This window comes from Aegilops tauschii, chromosome 3 (assembly GCF_002575655.3).
Source record: "Aegilops tauschii subsp. strangulata cultivar AL8/78 chromosome 3, Aet v6.0, whole genome shotgun sequence".
Taxonomy (NCBI): domain Eukaryota; kingdom Viridiplantae; phylum Streptophyta; class Magnoliopsida; order Poales; family Poaceae; genus Aegilops; species Aegilops tauschii.
The window spans coordinates 616,549,309-616,558,140 of record NC_053037.3 but is presented as its reverse complement, the minus strand read 5'-3'; the positions used below and the strand labels follow the sequence as shown (position 1 = coordinate 616,558,140).

At 45.5% G+C, this 8,832-nt stretch overlaps 1 protein-coding gene across 1 annotated transcript; it reads left to right on the top strand.

The window, feature by feature from the left end:
- Nucleotides 1–1,429: 1,429 nt before the first annotated feature.
- LOC109767774 (uncharacterized) lies at nt 1,430–4,624 on the top strand. Its single transcript, XM_073511351.1, has 10 exons — nt 1,430–2,165; nt 2,255–2,446; nt 3,089–3,202; nt 3,292–3,327; nt 3,421–3,516; nt 3,604–3,696; nt 3,815–3,931; nt 4,029–4,061; nt 4,166–4,216; nt 4,305–4,624. Exons 1-10 carry the CDS (start codon nt 1,551–1,553, stop codon nt 4,398–4,400), a joined length of 1,443 nt encoding a protein of 480 aa, XP_073367452.1. The 5' UTR covers nt 1,430–1,550; the 3' UTR covers nt 4,401–4,624.
- The last annotated feature ends 4,208 nt before the right edge of the window (nt 4,625–8,832 follow it).

The window sequence follows — 8,832 nt, the reverse complement described above, 5'->3', positions numbered from 1 at the left end:
AGATGATGATTCTGCGGAGGTGTAAGTCTTGAGCTAAAGCTTGTGCTTCTCGGCAGGCTAGCATTTCAAGGCACGCTGGGTTCGTTACACCTGGGAAGACCATAGCCGATGCTCCCAAGTATAGCCACTTGTCGTCATGACATATGGCAGCGGACACCCCACTTGGTCCATTGCGGGACAGACCCCCATCAACATTGATTCTGAACGTGCATGCATTGGGCGGTTTCCAGCCCTGAGTTTTTTATTGGTGCAACAGAGTCTTGCTGGCAGTAGTTCTCGTAGCCTTTATGCTCTCTAGATCAGCTATGAACCGTTGCACAAACAGATACGTGGCAAGGGGACTCTGGAAAATAGCTTCATGAATAGCTTTCCTTCTTGCCGACCAAATGGCCCACGGGGTAACGGTCAGACTTACCAGCTTATCTTGGGGAAGAGCGTCAATCATCGTGAAAAGCCATTGCTTTGCATTTGGTTATGTCATAGCAATTAAGTACTCAACCAGATCCCCGTCGACCAGTGCCCACACACATCTGGGTGTAGTACATTCTAACAGGGAGTGGCGCCAAGAATCCCTTGCAGCGCAAAGTTGACACTGATTGGAAGTTGTCATCTTCTTGTGATATTGGATGTCCTTCGTTGGGATAGAGTGCTTAGCCAGCCTCCACAAAAAGTTTGAATCTTACCAGGGACTGTCACTTTCCACAAACTCTTCTATCCTCTCTCTCCTCCGCGCCCATGTGAGAGGGACTTGCACGCCCCTCGAGCCAGGTCGCGCGTCGGCGTTTGGTGTGAGCGAGCATACGATAGGCTGATCTTATGGAGAACATACCGTTCTTTTCAAAGTTCCAGCCCAGAAATCCTCGCTATTTCTAGTACATAGAGGGATGCTCATAATTTTCCTCTGCATCCGCGTTCAAAAATATTTGGTGCAGGAGACCCCAACAATGCTACACCTACGGACGTTTTCTACAGAAGTTAACTTACGGGATGAGTTGTGAAGATGTGATTGGAAATCAAAAGAAGAGGGGACCACCACTGGAAATCAGGAGAGGAGAGAAGTTATGGGAGATGAGTCCGTAGGTGTAGCCTGTAGATGGTGTCCGTAAGTGTAGCATTTTTTAGGAGACGCCGCTTCCACGAATCATTGCTATTATCAATCATCATCAACTGACGTATGTATGTATATGGAGATCATTAGTAAGACGCACAATCGGTCAATCGGTTATAGAGTGACGCACAACCCGTCAAAAGAAAAAAAGACGCACAATCGGTCACATTTTCTCATCTCTCAGTATCCAATTATCAAACCAAATACCCTTAAAAAATTTATCAAACCAAATGTTAAAAAACCTCAAGGAAGACCGGAAGAAAAGAAAATTTGGGCCTGCTTTCATTTAGGCCCAGCCTTTGTAAGGATACAGTTCGTGAACCTACCCGAGAGGACAAAGGTCACGCGTCCTCATCCACGCGAAACCCTAGCGCCGAATCGCGATCCCCTTCCCCACGCCGTCACCACGATCCCACCCCGTGTGACCGCCGATCTGCTGCCGATGACGCAGAAGAAGCGCCCCCGCCGCAGGAGGTCTCCTCGCGAAGGACCCTCCCGCCGTCGCCGCGGTGAAGAAGGCGCATCGTTGTCTGGATCCCTTGTCGAATCGGATAGCAGCAGCACGACATCCAGCGCGCCGCCGTCCGGATCCTTCGACAAGCCGGCCGGGCGGACTTCCAGCGCGCCGCCGTCCGGATCCTTGGACGAGCCGCCGGTCGCCTGGCCGGCCCGCCAGTCCAGGTACCATGAGATCCTCGCCTCGCGTCTCGTCCGATTGCAGTTACAAGCGGGCGTCGCCATCGACAGCCCAAATCTTCCTTCCGATCAAATTGTCCAAGTCCTCGCTCGTTCTAATTTCTATGATGATGAGCTGCGGGCTGCTCTGGTAGAATATCAAGTCCACAAGTTCTTGAGCGAACCCCACGGACCAGATGTTGGAGATACACACTTTGGAGAGGACTCGGGCGATGATATCACTGCGGAGGAATTCGTCAAGTACTCCGGACAGCTAAAGACTCGCAGACCTGCTGAAATTGACACCAAGACTGGACTGGATCAAGAGCAGTTGGACAGCCTCCTCGCCAAGTATAAACGTTATCGCTTCAAAGCTTACCTGGTTAGTCCCATATCACCACACCTATCTGTCGATCGCGATCAAGCATATACACCCTCTTATGTACCTTACTCATCTGTCCATCTGTGTAGTTGTTGTTAGGAAAGCCTGTCGACGAGCTAGAAGAAGCTGCACTGGAATCCAAGTACCCTATGGAGCTTGCCTTGGAGAATGACTTCTTCTATCCTTGCCATCATGATAGCGCCTTTGGCTGGTATTTTGACTCCGACCTCTGTTTACTTGCAAACTTGAGCGACTACCAGCGGCTAGTCCTTCCTAACCGTGTAAGTATATCTGTGTATTCACAACTTTGAATTGAGTGATGCATATACACTTAATCTGTGCTCATGCGGCCAGTAACCAATTTCTTCTTCTCTTCTTACCTTTGAATGGGTGACCACAAATATTTCTCTAACAGCTTGGTTAGTTAATGAATCATGACTGCAATTTCTCATTGTTTTTATAGCTTGGCTTTGTGTGAGTAACCTCTTTGTTCCAGGGGCCTGCCTGAGGTTCTTGCCGAAATGCAAAAATAGAACTATGAACGTCACATCCTCTGGAGATTAAACACAGCTTAAAATATGTGTGTTTGCAATAAATTATGGAAAATCTCATAAACTGTGCATGGTAGAAGAAAAAGACAAGAATTATAACTTCTTACCTGAGAGTTTATTATACTGATGCATTTTTTGCACGGAGCAAGTCCTAAAAAAATCACATGCAGACAACTCCCATATACGAGTACCATACTTTTTCTGTATGTGTAACCAGATTTTTGCCTGATATCCCTAGGCCCCATATATTTTACATGTTACAATACTGTTTTTTTTTGGAATTTTTTTAAGTGCAAAAGTACTGTAACCAATGCCCAGCTTGTTATTCTCAGGACAGCTGTGATATGCTGCTTCCCTTCCTTTCTGGTGCAGGGTGGGAATGAGTATGAATATGACAGATGGAGTCAGTACAAAGCGTTTTATAACACCCCTGATGCTGATAGAGAGTATGTGCTGTACTGGGAAAAGATGGTCAAGGAAATGAAGGTATTCATGGTGCAATGATCAGCCAGTCCAAGTTTAAAACTTTGTTCAGTAAAAAAGAAATTGGACTAACAACCTTCTGTTCTTAACAGTGGCTTGAAAATCATGTGCTTAAAGATTTTCTGGAGGTAGGCCTATATGACCTCTCAAAACCATGGAATGACAACTAATCTTGCATACGCATTGTAGCATCACAATAACTTCTCTGTTCTACTATTTAGTGGGAGCCAATGCGCCGTAAAGGTTTGTACCAATCAATTAAGATTGCCAATGGGTTCAGCAACATTCATTTGGGTCTAGCATGTCATGGTTTCGAGGTACAATTCCTTTGTCGCTTGCTCATTTAGATGGTCAGCTCTAGTTATGATTATATCTAACAATCGCAATCTTTCGATTAAATTTAGGAGTATGTATTGAGGACTCGCCTTTATCGTCTGTTTGTGGAAGGTCTTGACCGTGCCTTTCTTGAGATTTGGAAGCGGGTCAATGAGGGTCAGGTCAGCATTGTACATCAGAACTAACAACAGTTTATGATTATTGATCAGGTTTGTCAATGCTTTCTAACCCTGTATATGCTCGGTGTTGGTGTTTTCTTCTTTGTTGGACAACTTCTAGACGTCTTTCAGAGATGCTCTGCAGGAAGTTTACAATGAGAATCCGGTTCCATTGCGCCAACATACTTTGAAGGCTGAGCTGGAGTGCCCCGGCGGTTTTTTGCAACTGGAGCGACAAGTAGGTTTCTTTTTTGTTCATAGGAGTTCTGTACGTGTTTTCATTTGTTAATTCGTGTCTCTTCTGATGCAAATACTTTAATCATCTTTCCTTGCAGTTCCGCCGGTGCACAGAAGGCATTAGTAAGGAAGTAAGTATATGTATAGTATGGTGTGGTCTAGCATCCATTGGAATGTGTTACTATATAGTACAATCATCGTCTGATGTCTCTCCTTGGTGTATGTATATATATAGCTTCCAGATCGAAGAGTCCAAGAGTTGATTGCACAGGAAATTAATTACAAGGTAGGTTGTATAGATATTGGAAGGCAAAAAATATTGCTTCCCCTTCAGGTTTTGTATGTGATAATGGCTCATTCTTTTCCAATTTCAGCGTGCGTTGCCAAAGACGTATGCACAGTACGCCAGGAAGAAGCTCCAAGTTGCAGAAGTCTTGGGAATCATTCCCAGGGCCGAGATTCCAGCGTAGCTGTGTTTGCTTGTTGCTGGCTTCCGTGGTGATCTTTTGGCATTAATTAGATGCCCATGTACATGTGGGCTTAGATATATGGCGTACCCTTTTTGAGCAAATTGTTCATTGTGCCTCGAGATCTGCCACGATATCATTCGATGTGGTTCGTACTATGGAATTGTGTGATGGGATCTTTTATTGAAGAAAAAACTTTATGCGGCTGATGGTGCTAAAGAAGTAAACATCCCTAGTTATAGTCCAAATAACAACAATATGTGGCAAGATTTGTCTCCCGGCTGATTTCTCATTTGCCACCGCTCCAGTACTTTCCAAGACCAATGACCATCTCCATAGTCACCATTTAGGGCTCAATATCCTGGTAAGAGCATCTACATCCGGACTGCTGACACTGACCGGACACTTCCTAAATCTGCACCTTCACACCCGCATCTCATATCTGGCACAAAATCATGGAACGTAGTACGTAGATAACAAAACAATCAAAATCAACACCCTATATTCATACAAATTCATGCAATGTAGTATGTAGATAACAAAACAATCAAAATTGAAAAGAAAAGACATATAACCGATAGCAAATGGGCATAATTTACATAAACATCACCAAAAGATCATCAAATGGGCATAATTTACATAAACATCACCAAAAGATCATCAAATGGGCATAATTTACATAAACATCACCAAAAGATCATCAAACGGGCATAATTCACGCAGTTCAACGATTCCACACGTTGTAACTACATACTCCTCGCCGGCCCTTCTCCCTTCCGGTCGTCGGCGCTGCTGTAGGCATCCGCGGCAAGAGGTGGGTCGCCGTCGGAGTCGGACCCGTCATTGGAGGAGGAATTGGAGATGATGATATAGCCTTGCAAGTGTCGGACGATGCGGTCTTGCTTGCGCTTGAGCTTGGCCATCCTCGCCGCCTCTAGCTCGGATTGCTCAATGCCAGCCCGGAGCTGTTTGGCGTTGATCCTCCAAAGCCGCCGGGCGTCCGTCTTCGCTGTGGTAAGTGACCGACGGTACACCCACTGGAGGAGACGCTCCTCATCGTCGGGCACCGGCATCACGCGGCGGCTGGGGAGGGCGGACTGTGTAGTTGCGTTGGACCCCGCCCATCATCTCCCTTGCCCTCTGCCTTTTGCGGCGGGCGACACGTGCCTCCGACTTCGGAGTTCGCATGCGCGGCGCCGGCGGAGCGGGCACTAGAACCCTCCGCTGCACGTGGTTTTATGGGGTTAGGCCAGCGATGGGCCGGGCTGACGTGGCGTCTCCAAGGCCGCCTCATATTCATCCTATATTTGGGTTGTATATGAGGAGTGTCGGTCAGGCCGGGCGTTTGTCCATGGTTTGAGAGCTTCGGTTAAGTCGGTTTTTTATGATCGATCAGTGACCAGACCATCTGCCCGGGCGTTAGAGACGTGTTTGAGGGGTCCGGCTGTAAAACATGCATAATGAGAGAAACCTGAAGAGCAAATGTACCATGCGCCGTCCTCCCTTTCTTCTCTGTGCCATGCCCATGCGCGCCCTCCACCCTGACTTGCTCACCGTCTCCGCGTCCTCCACCTTGACTTTCTCGCCATCTCCCTGGTCACCGCACAGCTGGCGGTCGCCCCTTGCCGCCTCCTACCTACCTCCTCCCTACCTCGTCCCTGAACAGCAATTGTGCCGCTGTTTTTTCCTTCTTTCTTTTGTCTGAAATGACATGCTAAAAAACATTTAGCCACTGTTTCTGGTGCTTTTGTGCAAAATATCATGCTTAAAATCATGAGTAAAATGCATCTGTGGGCACTGTATTTATTGTGTTCGCTCAGTTTGTTCACTGTACTTAAGAATACGGTCACTATATACGCGTTGTAGTGATTATACGGCCACTGTCAAACCGTATAGCTTCATATTTTGTTTAGTTGACCGGTCAAACCACACCCTTGTCAGCTCACTTTCCCTCTCTACCTAGCGGGTCCCAGCTGTCAATGTGTAGAAGAAAGAAAGATAAAACAAAATAAATATATGCCCTGCGCAAACCAGTCGAACAAACAATGTTCGAGTTTCATTGTTGAGCGACGACTTTACATAACTGACAGAAACAACCGTAGAAGAGAAGTTTCAGAAGGTGGAAAATCAGTAGTGGCACTGCCTGCCTGCCGCTCGCCGCCGCCACCCACTCCGAGAGCTCGGCCACTGACTGGTGCTGCTCGCGCTCCCCTGCGAGCAGTGGCGGAGCTACGAGTGTAAACCTGGGCGGGTCAAACTAAAGAAAACACAAAATATTTCAACTCAAGCAATGGATGCTGCTGAAAAATCTTTCTCAATATCTGTAATTGTGTCATCTCTTTTTCTCTTGAAAACCAAACCGATTCTGGGTTGATTAGCCTTTGCTGCCAATGACAATTATCTAGTACTCCCTCCGCATCACAGTGTCAAAACGTTATATATACATTTTAATAGGGACAAAGTACCAAATTAAGATGTTAATTATCAATTGACTGCATATCAGAGTGCTAGTATAAGTATATTTTATAGGAAAATTAGTACTGTCCGAGAGATGAGAGTTTGGGGGTGCGCATGTGCGTGTGCAGCACTGCTCGTGTTGCTACTCGTCCGGCTGGCCGTGGCCGCTGCTAGCTGGATGCCAATGTTAAGTAAAAAGTCTATTTTAAACCCTGAATTCGTAGGGGTTCGGCAAAACAAACTCTCAAGTCAAAATCCTGGTCGATTGCACCCTAAACTATGCAATCTCGATTTAAATTGAATCTTCGCGTCGTTTGGATGGCCGGGATTGGGACAAACTCGCAGAGGGCGCACACCAGCTCCCTGCTGGGCCGGCCTGCTTTAGTTCTTTTTCCGTAAAAATTCGCAAAGGGCGCTACACCCTGCCCCCTGCTGGGCCGGCCTGCATCTTTTTTTTCAAAAGAAAATTCCACGGATTTGAGAAAAAAATTCATAGATTCTGAAAAAGAAACTGTAAAATTGAAAAAGAGTTTGTGGATCTTTTTCTTTATTATCATTTTTCTATCTTTTCTATTTTATTTTGTTTCTTTTTTATGTATATATACAAAGTTCATTGCGTATATTAAGGAAATCTTCACAGTAATTTCCTAAAATTTCACTCATTTATAAAAATGTTCATCTTGTATTAGAAATTTGTTCAGTGTATATCACACAATTGTTGAATATTTATTCGGAAATTGTTCAACATATATTACAAAAATGTTTATCTATTCATATTTTTTCGAAAATGCTATCATGTATTTGCCGTGAGTTTGAATTATCTTCCACGCACCCTTTTCATTTTTTCTTGAATTCATGAAGTTGCATATTTTCAGAAAATAAGAGCTCAAATAAGAACCACGTGAACCAGATTTCCAAAAGAATATAAAGTTGTTCATGAACCAGATTATAAGATTGTTCAGAATGTTTTTGTTCCATATTTTTGACAACTTTTCAAATAAATGTTTGCGATTTTAAAAATTGGTTCCGTTTCAAAAATTCCTCACAAACTTTAAAAATGTTGCGTGTTCTAATTTTGTTCGGGAGTTTCAAAAAATATTCCTATATTTCATAAAATTCGAAAAACGTTCTTGTTTTCAATAAAAAAATAAGGAGTTTGGAAAATGTTTCCGTTTCAAAACTGTTTGTGAATTAAAAAAAAACTTCCATGTTTTCAATTTTTCTTTCGGGAGTTTTATAAAATGTGCATGTTCAAAAGTTTGCTTGAATTTTCCAAATTTAGTTTCGTAATTTTTTTCACAAATTTCAAAAGTGATCGGTTTTCATAAACACTAAAGAAAATAGCGGTTGAAATTTAAAAAGTATTTGAATCTGGTGTTGATTCTTTTTGTTTTGTGTTGCTATATGAACAGATTTGGTCGCTAGCCCAACTGGTTATACCAGCGCATTTGTTGTTGCAGATCCTGGGTTCGAAACTTGTCACGTGTGTACGTTTTCTATTTAGCAAATAAAAAAACAAATGGGCTGGCCCAGCGTGGAGGACCGGTGCACACACACCATGGTCAACATGCCGGTCCTTGGCCCACCAGCTAGTCAAATCCCGGTTGACTTTTGCCAGTGTTTGCTTCATCGCGAGGCAGCGACGCCGCTGGACGAGATGCTCGTCGCGCCCATCGCCGTTGGACGTGGTCACCACGCCGTTGGACCGAGCGTGCCTCCCGTGCACGCCCCCGGACTCGGAGCCTCGCCTCCGCCTCCGCATCCGGCATCGGCAGTCAACATCTTAGTGTGATTCCGCGGAGCACAGCCGTGCCGACTATGCACCCCGGAACAGCGCTGCCGGTCAGCGCAACGGCCCCAACCTCTCGTCCCCAGGCCGCGGATGCGGCACCCGACGAGAATGGCGGCCTGACGCGCGCATCGCCCAACCCGTGGCAGGAATGGTGTGAAGTGCACGGCTTCGGCCCGTGGCCCCGCC

Coding starts and splice junctions, on each gene's coding strand:
- LOC109767774 (XM_073511351.1), top strand. CDS start 1,551: ATGACGCAGAAGAAGCGCCCCCGCCGCAGGAGGTCTCCTCGCGAAGGA. Junction 3,517..3,603: donor TAGCATGTCATGGTTTCGAG/GTACAATTCCTT, acceptor GATTAAATTTAG/GAGTATGTATTGAGGACTCG. Junction 4,217..4,304: donor CACAGGAAATTAATTACAAG/GTAGGTTGTATA, acceptor TTCCAATTTCAG/CGTGCGTTGCCAAAGACGTA.